The sequence below is a fragment of the Desarmillaria tabescens genome (genome assembly GCF_030435595.1).
Source record: "Desarmillaria tabescens strain CCBAS 213 chromosome Unknown EV420scaffold_44, whole genome shotgun sequence".
Lineage (NCBI taxonomy): Eukaryota > Fungi > Basidiomycota > Agaricomycetes > Agaricales > Physalacriaceae > Desarmillaria > Desarmillaria tabescens.
Genome location: NW_026848343.1, coordinates 313757 through 328344, shown reverse-complemented (window position 1 = coordinate 328344; position 14588 = coordinate 313757). Strand labels below are relative to the sequence as shown.

The 14588-nt window shown below is 49.1% G+C and overlaps 7 protein-coding genes across 7 annotated transcripts; 3 read left to right on the top strand and 4 right to left on the bottom strand.

Annotated features, from left to right (window-relative positions):
• Positions 1-80: 80 nt before the first annotated feature.
• Positions 81-1145, bottom strand: EV420DRAFT_877502 (uncharacterized protein). The gene is made up of 2 exons (XM_060483843.1): positions 1071-1145; positions 81-1021 (listed from the first exon to the last, which is right to left on the bottom strand). The coding sequence occupies exon 2, from the start codon at positions 807-809 to the stop codon at positions 393-395; it is 417 nt and encodes a 138-aa protein (XP_060326192.1). The 5' UTR covers positions 810-1021; positions 1071-1145; the 3' UTR covers positions 81-392.
• Positions 857-1808, bottom strand: EV420DRAFT_1767593 (proteasome subunit alpha type 5; the record flags this gene model as incomplete). Its single annotated transcript, XM_060480926.1, has 6 exons — positions 1752-1808; positions 1660-1704; positions 1586-1611; positions 1201-1540; positions 1071-1141; positions 857-1021 (listed from the first exon to the last, which is right to left on the bottom strand). Exons 1-6 carry the CDS (start codon positions 1774-1776, stop codon positions 857-859), a joined length of 672 nt encoding a protein of 223 aa, XP_060326191.1. The 5' UTR covers positions 1777-1808.
• On the bottom strand, positions 1809-2797 carry EV420DRAFT_1339285 (uncharacterized protein). Its single transcript, XM_060468911.1, has 2 exons — positions 2600-2797; positions 1809-2551 (listed from the first exon to the last, which is right to left on the bottom strand). The coding sequence occupies exons 1-2, from the start codon at positions 2775-2777 to the stop codon at positions 1863-1865; spliced, it is 867 nt and encodes a 288-aa protein (XP_060326190.1). The 5' UTR covers positions 2778-2797; the 3' UTR covers positions 1809-1862.
• A 967-nt stretch (positions 2798-3764) lies between these two features.
• Positions 3765-5920, top strand: EV420DRAFT_877196 (kinase-like domain-containing protein). Its single transcript, XM_060483842.1, has 9 exons — positions 3765-4069; positions 4125-4443; positions 4501-4613; positions 4671-4721; positions 4769-5005; positions 5058-5088; positions 5137-5174; positions 5223-5453; positions 5509-5920. Exons 1-9 carry the CDS (start codon positions 3983-3985, stop codon positions 5740-5742), a joined length of 1341 nt encoding a protein of 446 aa, XP_060326189.1. The 5' UTR covers positions 3765-3982; the 3' UTR covers positions 5743-5920.
• An 88-nt stretch (positions 5921-6008) lies between these two features.
• On the top strand, positions 6009-6406 carry EV420DRAFT_1568889 (uncharacterized protein). Its single transcript, XM_060474195.1, has 2 exons — positions 6009-6143; positions 6198-6406. The coding sequence occupies exons 1-2, from the start codon at positions 6024-6026 to the stop codon at positions 6360-6362; spliced, it is 285 nt and encodes a 94-aa protein (XP_060326188.1). The 5' UTR covers positions 6009-6023; the 3' UTR covers positions 6363-6406.
• A 936-nt stretch (positions 6407-7342) lies between these two features.
• On the top strand, positions 7343-9853 carry EV420DRAFT_1647793 (glycogen synthase; the record flags this gene model as incomplete). The annotated part of the gene is made up of 9 exons (XM_060478082.1): positions 7343-7783; positions 7836-8111; positions 8164-8316; positions 8364-8430; positions 8482-8677; positions 8731-8894; positions 8983-9071; positions 9131-9645; positions 9703-9853. 9 exons carry the CDS (start codon positions 7343-7345, stop codon positions 9851-9853), a joined length of 2052 nt encoding a protein of 683 aa, XP_060326187.1.
• Positions 9854-9888: 35 nt separating this feature from the next.
• EV420DRAFT_1713981 (RNA dependent RNA polymerase-domain-containing protein) lies at positions 9889-14450 on the bottom strand (the record flags this gene model as incomplete). Its single annotated transcript, XM_060479669.1, has 12 exons — positions 9889-10873; positions 10921-10967; positions 11092-11125; positions 11177-11351; positions 11411-11456; positions 11505-11591; positions 11651-11737; positions 11788-12185; positions 12242-12420; positions 12468-13696; positions 13755-13848; positions 13905-14450. The coding sequence occupies 12 exons, from the start codon at positions 14448-14450 to the stop codon at positions 10163-10165; spliced, it is 3633 nt and encodes a 1210-aa protein (XP_060326186.1). The 3' UTR covers positions 9889-10162.
• Positions 14451-14588: the final 138 nt, after the last annotated feature.

The window sequence follows — 14588 nt, the reverse complement described above, 5'->3', positions numbered from 1 at the left end:
TCGCTACATTCCTCTCCCAGGGCTTGGGTGGAGAGCCCATGATCGTCAGAGACAAGAAAGATACCGTGACGTGATGTCACATCTCCCCCGGGTCTTTCTCGTCCACGATGATCATCGAAACTCTCGCACGGGTTCACGCCCGGCGCAACGTCGACCTCACTCGCGGGACTGGGTGCTATCCGGGGCGTCGTCCGGAGTGACGCGTACTCAGGGTCTAACCACAAAGGGAGCTATTTCTCGCTATCAAGGAAAGGGAGAAAGCCAACAAGGACCTGCCTGAGAAAAAGTGGGTCGGCGTAAAGTCCCTCTCGTACTGTCCTATCTTCAATATTTATTCGATTCTTCTAACAAACCACAGATTCCTAAAAACAACCCTGCTCCCCCTCCTCCAGCTAAACCACGAAATAAAACCCGTCAAATCTCTCCGCATCCCAGAACCCAGCACCATCGCCGCTCCCATCGTCCAAAAGAAGAAAAAGGGCAAAAAGAGCAAAGACGTAGACACCTGTACAGCCCATAACAACCTGGGTCTGGAAATATACACCAGAATACGCGAAAGAGCTCGCCCAGCAGAGCGCCGCCGCTCGTGCAGCAGCAGAAGCCAAGAATCGCCCCATATACGGCTCAGAAGTCGGTATCGGCGAAGACTGGAGCCATCTCAACAGACGCCGCCTCCGCGCCCGGCCAGGCAAGATTCGCCGCGCACTCTTCGCCAAAAAGGCGCACGACGCCTTCCTCACGGAGAGAGAACGGGTAGCAGCAGAAAGAAAGGCAGAAAAAGGAGAAACTAGACAGGGAAAGACGGGCATTGAACAGATTACATGCTAGACGACGACAAAGACTGGCTGATAGACTATTACATTAATTGAATCGCACTCTTCAACGCTGCTTCGTCGAGAATCTCAAAGCCATTGGCAGGGGTGACCTGAGCAAGCTGGACATTGTGATGATCGAGCTTTTCCTCCATGACCTGCTTCAACACTTTTAGCGTCAGCGTCCTCGCTTCTTGCAGCGTCATTTGCTACAACAAACATCAGAACAACCCACCCAAAAGAGACAACCAACCATACCTTGTGCCATTTATCCTGCAGCTTCACTCTGTGCCGCCTCCGAGCCAGACCCAATCGCCTTGGCATCATACCTCACACTCGTCCCAGACGGGTCAGTATGGATACAACTGCGGTCCAAGCTCATCGTAACCCGCAATAAGCAGCGCCACGCCAAATGGACGACTCATCATCGCCTCCTCATCATGCACACTCTCCCCAAACCTCAGCGCCAAATCACACACAGCCTGCGTGACGCTCTCGACCTTGATCTTCTCGTCATAGGTAAAAGCATGGTTCTGGGACGTCACCCGGGCGTGGTCAATCATCGTCCGCGCGTCGGCGGTGAGTCCGGACATTGCGCATCCTAGGTGACTATCGATTTCCATGATCTTTTCTATCGAGCTGGCTTCGAGGAGCGGCGACTGCACTCGTTGTTCGACGCCTAAGACGACTCCTTCTGGCGTGCGTACTCCAATCGTTGTAGAGCCGAGCTGCGAACATTGAGTAGAGGGTCGTAGTAAACCGAAGATACACACCTTGATAGCCTCAATAGCATACTCGACTAGCGACCATCAGCACAAAGTCGCCTCCCTAATAAAAAGTCACTCACCCTGGAACAGTCGTCCTTCAGGTGAAAACGTATTCACACCACGATCTACCACAAGTCAGCCAACAAGCATCCCAAGCAAACCTCGTACCCACCATACTCTGAACGCGTCAAAAACATGGTGGTAGTAACAAAACAAAGATTCACGCGCTTGCGTATGCCATGACGAATTCGATCTAATCTTATCTTTCCATTTTAGTCAAACCCTACAAAACATCCTCCAAAAAACCATCCGCCTTGCTCCCAAAGAGACCTCTCAAAACATGATTAACCGCCCTCTCCTTCTCCTCCCTCTCCCTCCTCATCTCGGCCCTCGTAACCCTCAACTCCTCCTGCAACGCCTCATTCTGCTCCACCGCATACCGATGCTTCGCCTTCATCAACAAATACAACACCTGACTCTGACTCCTCCCAAATATCCGACTCGTCCCAGGATCCATATGCACCAACAAATGCGGCGGAATCACATCCGAACTCGACCCAGAACTATTATACCCCTCATCATCCTCGTTCCCCCTCGGAAACGGACTCGGCGACCCGCTCTCCATAGTAGGCGCCAAATCAAACAAACTAAACGTCCCCAAAGTCGGAGTCTGCGAGCGCGTAGACACACTCGGGGCCACCTCGATATCATCCGGGTTCCGCTTCCTCTTCCTCGACCCGCCCCGACCGGGAGCAGGCGGGCTCTGCTTGTGCTGGTGCCGCAGGTGCTTCGCCAGCGCGTCAGACCGGGTAAAACTCTTATCACACTCCGGGAGGGGACACACGAACGGTTTTTCCTTCGTATGTGACCTCAAGTGGCTCGTCAGCGCGAACCGCGACGTCTGGGGGATTCCCCGCCTATTGCACGTAGACCAGTCGCAAAAGTAGTTGCTCTTGTTCACCCCTACATGGTCTACACCCCTTTTAAGGCTTTTTCCGTTCAGACATGGACACTACTCACCCACATGGATATGCTCAATCAGCGACGGCAAGTGCGTAAACACCTTCCCACACTCGCCCCACAGACACGTCGCTGTGTCCTCTTCCCCTTTCTCCTCCTCCTCCTCGGCGGCTTCGGACTCGGACGACTCGCTATACGCCGGCGAAGGCGTATTCATGGGCGACGGCGACCGTGACATGGTGGTGGTAGATGTTTGAATATGTTTACCACGTGGCGTTGGCGTTCATGTCTAAATCAAGCAACAACTCTCACCCTGCCATCCCACGCTCCTTTTCGTTGCGTTCACTTCGGGACTGTGTCGGCCTTCAAATTTTCAAACTCTACCTGGTCATTTTTGTGCTTTTGGAGATGAACAATCGGGCACCCGAAACGACTCTCGCCCTGATCGTATCTGTATGTCTCCGCTCCTTCCGAATGATTGCGCTCACCTCGTAATTATAGCGCCCTGTAACCTCTAGCTATCTTGCGCTTCAGTAGATTGTACCTGTGCTATGACCGTAAAAAACGTCGAACTACGGCTCGATAGTATTACCTTCCACTTCTCTGTCTAACTCTGATGTGCAATCACACTGGCCCATCCATGCTGTCGGCACGTGGTGAGATACAGCAGAATTAAGCAGCAGTGTACAGCTTCCTTCGCACACACTTTCACCTAAACTTCTTTCTCTACTCAAGTCGACAACCTCCTACCAGCATGTCAACTTCGGAGGATCGCCTTTTCACTCCAGGATACTATTAGGATTCTCGGTTTCCTTCTGTTATATCACACGGTGGACCTTCACCTCTGACAAGTTCCGTATTCTTAGTGAAACCATTCGGCACTTCAAGTGCTTCCAGTAAAAGGATTCCAAGAGCGATAGAGGCAAAGCCGCTCACCCAGGCCTGCCTTCCTGCCAGGGCTTGTGTATCAGCGCGCCGCTCTCGAGAGAACTTTTACCAATCTTGACGAGTTCCCAAACTATGCGGAGCAGTGGGTAGCAGCTTTAATGTGGCACTCGCCCTACTATTTGGAAAAGCACTCCCGCTTAAAGGAGGCTCGAGCTGTTTTAGAGTGGCATCAAGCAGCTTTGGAGCAGGAATTTCAAGTGGTTTCGGAGGAGATTCGAGTAGCTTGGGAGCAGTTGGATCAGGCAACTATGGGGGAGTGTGGAGCAGCTTTGGAACGGTATCAAGTAATTTTGCAACAGTCTCGAGCAATTTTGAAAAAGCGTCGAGCACTTTCAGAACAGCATCAAGCCGTGCTGAACAAGATAGCATTGTTGGAAGGTCTCTCTGATCGCCTTCGAGAAACTTGCGAGGATGTTCGAGCAGCTTTTGAGCAGCTTCCAAGCGTGCGCTTAAATCCCACCTACCATCCTCCTTCACGTAGTAGGGCCCCTATCAATGGATCTTCGACTATTTCATTCAGGAGAGATCTTGGAAGGAAAGGATGTGTACTCGGAGTACTCCTTAGGATATATGTTTCTTGAGGTGCACTTTTTGAACCTTGTGTCACTGTGGTCTTGTTCACTAACTCAATGCATAGAATCTGGTATACAACACTTGGACGCCATGGGATCTCCGTTCGTACATGGCGCTTGTGGCAGCAAAAATCATGCGCAAAGATCGTCTGTATCCTACTACTTTCACATCCAAACTTTCACTATTAGTGAAAGGTTTCGTGAAAGCCAATCTGCAGCTCATTTTTCAGTATGATGCTAAGGAGCTGCAATCCCTTGCTCTGAAGTTACCTGCGGAGTCTGTGGATCTTGAAATATCTAGTACCGCATTGACGTCTCAAGCACACAATGATGCGGGAGTCACGGAAGGTGCTCTTATGCAACGATCTCTGAGCGCTATGATCAGTACGTTGCTTTGGCATTACAAGGTATGGCAATGTAGTAACCATAACCTTCTGTTAGACCTCGGCGTTGTAAATCTAACCAGTCGCCTGACACGGATTGGAGAGCAACCAGAGTTTTTTGGTGGATCCGCCGAAATTTGGAAAGCTGGGCTCACTTTCTCGAATGCAAAGGTTACTATTTGTTCATTTGATTCACATCCATTTTGTTCTGATTAATGCTCTGCTTAGATGACTGTCGCTGTGAAATACCTCCGACTCTGCGTCACTCAAGTGACTAAAGTAAGCACATATTCTGATAGAGTAAGAGGATTATTGACAGTTTGAAGCACTTGTATCGAGAGATTCGAATCTGGCAAAGCCTGGAACATCCTCACGTCCTTCCGCTTCTTGGTATTTGCCACAATAATACCTATGAGTCTGTCCGTGCTAGTGGTGATCATGCTGTTGATCCAATGATGTCCATTGGGATTGTCTGTCCATGGATGGCAAATGGCACATTGGTCGACTTCCTGAAGCTCAGCCAGACAAAAATGGAAAACACAGAGGAGCTTTGTCTTCGTCTTGTAAGATATTAATCATCCTTTTCTCCTACTACACTGCTGATCGAAAACAAAGCTCATCCAAGTATGCTCTGGTTTGATATACCGTAAGTGATCTCACAATGCTTCTAGTCATCAGCTAATAAGGTTGGTAGTCCACTCAAAAAATATTGTCCATGGGGATTTACATGGCGTATAGCCTTTCATTTTGTTCTTTATGCTTAGCTAACATCAGACCTAGGGGAATGTTCTAGTAGATTCTGATGGATGTGCCCGCCTAGCTGATTTTGGTCTATCAGCTGTGGTTTCCGAATGTCGAGGTACATCCAAGACCGGTGCAGGTGGCATATCTTCACCTCATGGTGGTGCCTTGCGTTGGGCCGCCCCGGAGCTTGTAGTCGTACAAGAGGGTGCCGAGCCGCACCTTCATCCATCTGCCGACATATACTCTGTCGGGGGATTGGTTCTACAAGTAAGGTTCACCGATCAGAGTGTTCATCTTTTATGACGATTCTTCATCGTGGCAGACATATACAGGTGCTGTGCCTTATTCGTATTATAATGAGCCTCGTGTTCTCGGTGCAATCATCGCAGGCGAGAAACCAAGGCGTCCTACCATCGAGGAGGCGAGCGTCTCGGATGTTCTGTGGTCCGTGATAGAAGAGTGTTGGCGGGGCAATCCTCTCCAACGCCCAACGGCAGCTGCACTTGCATCGCGCCTCAAAGCAATATATTCAGCACTTGAAGACGAACAGGCATAAACCGATATGTTTGATAGGTGAATCATGTTATATCGAAAGAGGCGCTACCAACATCTGTTTCCTATTATTACCTATACCCCATCCGTTCGCATCACTTTGGTGACTCCCTTTTATCTACTTCATTCTTTTAGTATGTGCCCTGTACCTACATCCCTATATCACAGTTATTCCTATTATGCTATGTTCCGAGTATTCCGACTGAGTACGAAATTCACCATCTACTCCCATGCAAGACAGCCCGCTGGTGCTTGAGGGTTAACGGGCCTTAGCCTCCTCCTGTCATGGTACTTCTCCTCTCGGTATCAGTCGACATATTTCTAGCCTGTTATCCTTCGAGAACGGCCCCCAAAAAAATTCAAGATCCCTTCCAAGCATGGAAGTCGCGAGCACTCGTATCGATTCTGTAGAAAACATTGAGTTGGAATGTAACAATGCTCGAGGAATCTTGAGTGTACGAAAAGGTTGCTGGACAGCAATGGATGTATCGGTCGACTATGCGTTTGCAGATTGAGACACTGCGGAAGGTTCGTCGAGAAGCATTATCCAACGCAACAGCTGATATCGAGTACATCTCGAATGATAGAGAGACAGAGACAGAGACAGAGAGCTGTCGGCAATGAATAAAGACGCAGAGGAGCTGTAGCCTGCAGACTCGGAGACGTGATGAGGGTGCTTTGCGATACGGCTAGGAAAGAGGCACCTGAGTGCTGGCATAGGATTGGTCCAATACGTCTTTCAGAGCCGCTGAAGCGCTACTAGGAGTGTTCTCTCCACCGACGTAAGGCGTCCATATTTCGGGTTTAGCGTTCTGTGCTCGATACAGAGAGAAGATAACGTCACAGTGCATTAATGAATTGGAGTCCGGTCACGAGCGTTCTCTCTTTGGGCGGCGTAAAGAATGCCATGCTACATGTTGGGTAAGTTTTGTCAATACGAGAAGTGCCATGACGATGCTGAACAAGATCTGAAGACGTCACAGGATACGATGGGGGCAGTGCGAGGTCTGTATTAAATGACAACTTGTGGTTCTACTACACAAACTTCGAAGGTAAAGCAAACTCTCGATGGTCCGTGTCCCCCTGATTACTGCACATGCCTACCCAGAGGCCAAAAAATGATTGTGGAGACAGGTAAGCTCCGAAGATGGGTAGGATCCTGGCAATCATCAGTCCATGGGGAGCTTGAAGCCTGGCAATTCAGAAACCCAAGCGATACAACGATTGTTCCGGTATGAGATGGCATGGAAGGCCTCAAAGAATGGTAGAATTACGATAGGCCCCAAAGGAAGTTGTCCACTTTTCGAAACGACGAGTTCCAGATGCCTCAGAACCAAGAGAAGGGCTTACAACGCGTTGACACCGGACTTTCGGGGGAACGTTCGAGCCATATGGTTGCGCCTAAAAACCGGTGTGGCTCTCCAGTTACCTATTCGAATGAGTCGGAATTCTAGTACAGTGGTGAAGACCAGAAGATTCACGACGTGGGAGGATTGATGACGTCAGTGTATTTACGAGAGAGCGATGACCTCATCCATGTTTTGATACCAACATCTACGCGCATCAAATCCACCAGCACAACCTCTTCATCTCCAACTCTCATCATGTCTGAAAAGCGCGACGTCCACCATCCGCTCCTCTTCGAATGCGCCTGGGAAGTCGCCAACAAAGTCGGCGGTATCTACACCGTCATCAAGACCAAGGTTCCAGTAACAGTGTCAGAATATGGCGATAGGTACTGCCTTATTGGCCCGCTCAGCTACAAGACAGCGCCGATGGAGGTCGAGCAGCAGGAGCCTCAGGACGAGCATCTCGCCGCAACGCTTGATCTCATGCGGTCACAGGGCGTCAAGATTCTCTACGGGCGTTGGCTTATCGAGGGCGCGCCCAGAGTCCTGCTCTTCGACACCGGAAGCCAGTACAGCAGACTCGACGAGTGGAAAGGTGACCTGTGGAACCTCGCGGGGATACCCTCACCTCCCAACGACCACGAGACGAATGAAACCATCGTATTCGGGTACCTAGTCGCCTGGTTCTTTGGCGAGGTAGGCGGTGCTTTTTCTGTTGGTTGCTACTCCCACTGATCTCTCCGCCCAGTACGTTTCAAGACAGCTCACTACAGCTGTCGTGGCACACTTCCACGAATGGCAAGCTGGCCTCGCTATCCCGCTTTGTCGCAAGCGTCATATCGACGTCACAACCATTTTCACTACCCATGCGACGCTGCTCGGGAGGTATCTCTGTGCTGGTTCTGTGGACTTTTACAACAACCTGCAATACTTTGACGTTGACCATGAAGCGGGCAAGCGTGGAATCTACCATAGATATTGCATCGAGCGGAGCGCAGCGCATTGTGCCGATGTCTTCACGACAGTATCACACATCACCGCCTACGAAGCAGAGCATCTCCTCAAGCGCAAGCCAGGACGGCGTCGTTCCCAACGGTCTCAACGTTAAGAAGTTCCAGGCCATGCACGAGTTCCAAAACCTACACTCAACGTCCAAGGCAAAAATCAACGAGTTCGTAAGAGGACACTTTTACGGGCATTATGATTTTGACCTGGATAATACGTTATACGTGAGTGGCCATCTCTTTCAAGCACTTCACAGTTTGACGTTGAACAGATGTTTACTGCGGGGCGATACGAGTATCGAAATAAGGGTGTAGATATGTTTATCGAGTCGCTTGCTCGTGCGTTTCCATCCTTCTTTTCCGATTGCACTCTCAAGTGAATGTATATAGGACTTAATTACCGGCTTCAAAAGACAGGATCGTCTGTAACGGTCGTCGCCTTTATCATCATGCCCGCCGCGACCAACTCGTACACCATTGAAGCCTTGAAGGGTCAAGCCGTGACAAAGCAGTTGCGAGACACTGTAACAGAGATCCAAAACCGGATTGGCGCGCGGCTTTTTGACCATGCGGCACGGTCCCATGGGTACGTATCGTATTTTCCTGCTCATCATAGCCGATGCTGATCGACCACTGTAGCGAAATCAAGGCGATTCCGACCTCTGAAGAACTCTTGTCTGCGGAAGACATCGTCCTTCTCAAGCGGCGCATATTTGCACTCAAACGCAACTCTCTTCCACCTATAACGACGCACAACATGGCCGATGATGCTAATGATCCCTATTCTCAATCAAATTCGGAGGGTCAAACTTTTCAATCATGCACATGATCGTGTCAAGATCGTTTTCCATCCCGACTTTTTGAACTCGAATAATCCGATTTTGGGCTTAGACTATGAGGAGTTCGTGAGGGGATGTCACCTAGGCGTGTTTCCCAGTTACTATGAGCCGTGGGGATATACACCAGCAGAGTGCACAGTGGTACGTTATTGACATGATCTTGGATGTTCCCGTACTTATTTATGCGCCTGACTTTGTAGATGGGCATTCCGAGTATCACTACTAATCTCTCTGGCTTTGGGTGTTTCATGCAAGACCTCATCGAGCGACCTGAAGACGAAGGCTGTTATATCGTTGACCGGAGGTCGCAAAGCGTTGAGGACTCTGTGAACCAACTGACAGATCATATGTTCACCTTTTGCAATAAATCACGTCGGCAGCGAATCAACCAACGGAACCGCGTAGAGCGTCTCAGCCCGTTACTGGATTGGAAGAATCTAGGGATCGAGTATAGCAAGAGCCGGCAGCTAGGTTTGAGGCGGGCCTACCCTGATGCGTTCTATGGCGAGGGAGAGCTCGAAGACGACGACGACTACTTTGGTGGTGGTGTCGGAAGGATGCCTCCCTTGAGCGTTCCTGCCAGTCCGAGACTGAGGGGTACCGCGACGCCTGGAGATATTGGGACCCTGACGGAGGAGATGCAACGATTGGAAACGAGTGACTACCGGGGTCAGGCATGGCCCGGAGGAGTCGACGAAGACGATTCGTATCCATTGTGGGTTACCCTGTTTTTTCTTACTGTGATTCTTCACTGATCCTTCTTATATTCTAGCCCCTTGGTAATGAAGGTAAGATCGAGGAGCGGGAGCGTCATGAGTGGTGCAAGCACACCTGGTGGGAGCACGTTCCGTAGTTTGAGTGAAGGTGATTTGAAGAAGGCGGATGCTGCCTTGAACCAAGTTAGCGTGAATGGCATCCATTAATGATTAGAAGGCTGCGATCAGGAAGATGTAGGGGGGTTGCTGTACATAACATAGCATACATATGGTTCCGGAAATTCATATCAAAAGTACATACTTTCAACATTTCTTCTTACCTACCGACTGTTCATGTCCAGTTTTACTGCTATTTATCTATGTCGTTGCAATCGCACTAAGACAATGAATATCTTAGATACCTTCCATTGCTGTTCGAAAACCCAAGGCCACTATAGTGATGTTATATGAAATTCCACGTCATACAGCTACCCGCACCGAAGCTTATGGTGTATGTATTTGAGAGACGGGTCATCTTCAAGGCTCGTAACTTTCTGTTGGGATCATATGCCCATCACCGTCGAGCCCCTCCAGACACTCAAAAACCTGCCGCAAAGCGACCAGTCCGAAGCTCAGAGCACCAAACTCTCTGGAATGGCGTAAACTAAAGTCCCAAGCGCACCATGCACGCTTCAGGCCTGCCCTGAACATCTCTTTCGTAACAATCTTCTCTTCCTCATAAGGCAAAAGCCCCTGCCGCACGTCTCTCACCGCCTGCGAAGCTTGATCGATCATTCGCCAAATCCGATCTCTCCTCGCTTTATCCTGTGCACCTAACATCGTGCCCACCACGACTTCCGCTTCTGAAATCTTTGTATTTGCAAGAGCTTGGGTGGTGCAGATGTATCGGAGTTCATCGGCATATTGGTGGAAGAGAGTCGTGATTTCGTGGGATGATCCATCAGGAGGGGTGTACGGGAAGAGATGTTGCTCGATGGATGGTGTAAGTTTTAAGGATAATGCGTCTGTTGAGAGGGAAGGAGAGTCTGAATCGGCAGTATACGCGGGACGTTTCTCCGGATTTTTCCAGCTAATAGAGCGGTACATGAATCCCAGGGCCCTCTGCGACTCGTAGTAATCCGTTACCCGAGGATCAATGGCTTCACCAGCCTGCCAGTCAGGTTTCTTGGGCCTATCGGGAGCACCTCTGAGCTCTACACGCACTCCTTGTTTGGGATAATCCACGGCCTGCTCAAAGTTCAGACCTTTACTGCTGAACAATTTGAAGATCTTGCCTGAGAACAAAGCGCCGCAAGCGTTTCACAGTCCTTGTGGTAAATGCCTTCCTGTGGGTTGTTTACAACAATTTGGGAGGTATTCCAACGAAAACGGATGATTTACCTTCACTTGATCTGCGTGGCAAACAACTGTGAGCTGAGTATTGTTGCAAAGACATTGCACCATACCTGCTATTCTAATCAGTCTACCAGACAAGACGCCCTGAAGACGAGATAAGGCAGGGAAAGGGAAATATGCGCAGAATATATGTACCAAAACGTCGAATTCGATATACTCCACAACAAACTTGATGATATCATCGACGTCGCATTCTCTCAGTGATCCATCATCATGCCGAGCTCGGTACTCCTCTCCTGGAGGATACGACGCAGGAGGATCTACTCTTGAAGGCTGTAAATTGACATTTGGGATGATGATAAATGTATCACTGAATGTCAATCATATCAGGGATAAAAGCACCTAATGATTATTCAGGAAATGACCAACCCGTCCAAGTCACCGCCGCCCAACATCGAGGGAAAGGATCGATCACCTGAAGCCCAGATAAAATCGTGACTCAAGCTGACTATTAGGCACCTACCAACGGTTGGGAAAACCATGACGTTTCGAAGATGTGCGAACGCACAAAACATATTCTCGGGGGGTTTTACAGCTATCACTTGCTGAACTATGATTAATGATGAGAACATAGCAATCGACGCGATGGATGAAAGGTATCCGGCTTACCATCCCCAGGATGTGTCAGAGGATTTCGATAGACTGTACACCCGCCCTCAAACCACTCAGGCTTTTCGCCGGGGCGTTGTATACAAGCTAGAAATAACATTAGACACCGCTTAATACGACATCAGTCAGCAACTGACCGTATATGTTACGTTTCTTGAGAGTGAACACGTTCTTACATCCCGCCTTCACATAGGCAGGACCCTCATCTGGCACACCGATAAGTTGATAACTATCAGGAACCAGAATTCTGGCCCTATACTTGATGTCTTGTAAAACATGTATCTTTCCTACTTCCCGCAACTCCTTTAGGAATGGCGTATCGATCCCGGGGGTAGCGATATCCAAGCGGAGGGCCGAGAGTCGGGAAATGATATAAGACAACCGGTAGACGTTGCCTAAGGAATGCTCTTCCAAGATGTTGGAGAACTGTTGCATTGAGTCGTTGATGGTTAAAGCTTTGGCTACTGCGTCATCTTGAAGTTCCTGGAACACCTCCCTTCTTACAAGTTTGTCCTCTAAAATCACGACTAATTGCCTGGACAGGTCTAATATAAGCAACAGCAGACTCGAAAGACATGTGCAAAAGATTACCTATTGAGATACGATCGCATAGGCTTGTTGAAATAGCTTGCGATCTCGATGTTCGCTTCCGTTGCTTGTGAATTCTCGAACTTCCCCATGCTAGGCCTCAGTCGCATCCTAATGGGATTATCATCGAGTCTCGGGTCCACCGCAACGACACCTTTATAACCTAAAAAGCGAATTTGATACTAAAACGAGTTAATCAAAGTCCATGCACAGCGACACTGCAACCTACCGCCGATGGTTTAATCATATTTTCTCCGTGATCTCGACGACCCTCACACAGGCGCTCCCAGATCTCATCACCCAAAGACTCTGATATGGTACCCGCGCCATCCGTATGCAGATATGGCTTCAAACCCAAATCCTCCACTACAGTCCACTGATCCCTTCGAATGGTGACTGAGGGATTTGTCGAAGTAAAGGCTTGACCAAGTCTTGCCGCCCATTTGGATGGCATGGTCATGATCGGTTTGCTTTTGAAATCTCCAATGGTATTACGAATACTGTCGGCTGTGATCCAGGCCATCTGTTTGGTGTTGGGATGCTGGTATTCGAATGGATTAATAAACCACACTGAGTGTTCCTTCAATGCAGAACTCGAGTAGGCCAAGAACTCGAACTTTCGTCCCGCAAGCTCGAACCCTTCCCTCAAGATCCCGCCTATCCGCTCAAGGAGAAATGGTGTGATGTCTACAGCTTGATTCCACCGGTATGGAAGTCTGTTTTCGTCGCGAAACTCGACGCGAATGAAATGATCCTCGAATCCGGGGTATCTGCGAATAATGCGATTGGATTGGGTGTGATAGGGTCCTTCCAGGATCATACGGGTCGGAGCGACGGTGATATGACAGCACAAGAAATAGCCTGCAGACAGCTTCTGCTGCTTGAAAGTGAAATGCTGTCTGACGCGAAGGAAGCAGGCTCGAGGCGACTCACGAGGACTACGATTGCTGAGTGCCTCTGAGTAGCTTCGCAGCAGATTACCCGTGAGAACATCGTCTTTGCTTGGGCGCCGAAGACAAGTCTCTTTGACAAGAGGAATCAAGTGGTCTAAATCCTCTGTATGAAGTAAACAGTTGTGTAACAAGAGTTCCAGTTGAAAGGCGACAGGCCAACTGAACTCTACGATCTGTTTTCGCAGTCTCCATACTTTCTTTTGTTCGAAGAAACATCGCCTAGAAGCTTCCATGCGCAGATGGCTCGGAGGCATGAAACGAACGATGCGAGACGGTGAGATTCCTGCTATTCCGCAAAGCTCGACAAAGCGCTCAACAATGCCGGGAGCTGGATAGAGAAGCAATCGCAGTTTATGGGCGTATTGCGCGACCAAGGCATGTCTTGGATCAAGGGAGCTAATACGATGCTTGTACCTTTTGCGATCCCTCTTTTCATCGCCGGTCAATGATCTATGAAACCCAAAAGTTTCGAAAACCGGCGGAGTAAACGTATCAAAACAAATGTCTAATGAAAGTATCAGAATCAGTACCTATACACAAGCAAACGTAAGTAACAAACGGACAAGGCATCCCGTCATAACCGACAGCTAGTTTGTTGATGTTGGAGAAGCTGAGAGTTATGGACTTGCAGATGGATTCCTTCATCTCGTCCCCAAGCTAAGCTGCTGCTTCAGACACTTCATTAAAATTTGTCATGGACATTAGAAACCCACAGTTATATGAATCGCCTTGTACGCATATTCAAAAGTCAACCATGCAGTGCATTCGCTTTCCCACTCGACGGAATACTCGCGCAGTGCCGCCGGCGAATTAGGTGATGATGTTGGGTATGATGGATAATGAAGTACGCCAAACTGAACGGCATCCACCCTAATTTGACCCTGCAACTGTCGGCACTTGTCTTCATACTCATCATCGAGCGCCGGGTCGATGAAAGGTGTTCGTTGCAAGGCCCAAGCATCCTCGGGAGCTAAATCACGTATCCGGCCCACCCTAATCTTCTTTCCCTGTATCCGTATGGGTGTCGCCTTTGCCCAATTGTAGAATTTGTTTCCGATCTCCTTTGTTGGAAGCTGTACCATGCCCGTTCCATTATTGCGCACGCCCATTTTTTCGTTCAAGTTCAATATCACCTTGAAGTTGAAAAGGCGCCCATTATCGATTCGATGAAATTCTGGCGAATGAAGGACCTTCGAAAGCTCTTTCGTAACATCCCGAGAACTGACAGTAGTTGGAAGATACAGTAGATCGACATTCATGACTATTTGGCGTCAGGGAGAGTACGACTGTGGGGAAGGAGGATATCATGCGTGCGTCTGATGTTAACATGTTATCGATGGCCATCACGACAAACAATGAAATACAAGCTGAAAGAGGCTTGACGGTAACAGCACAGT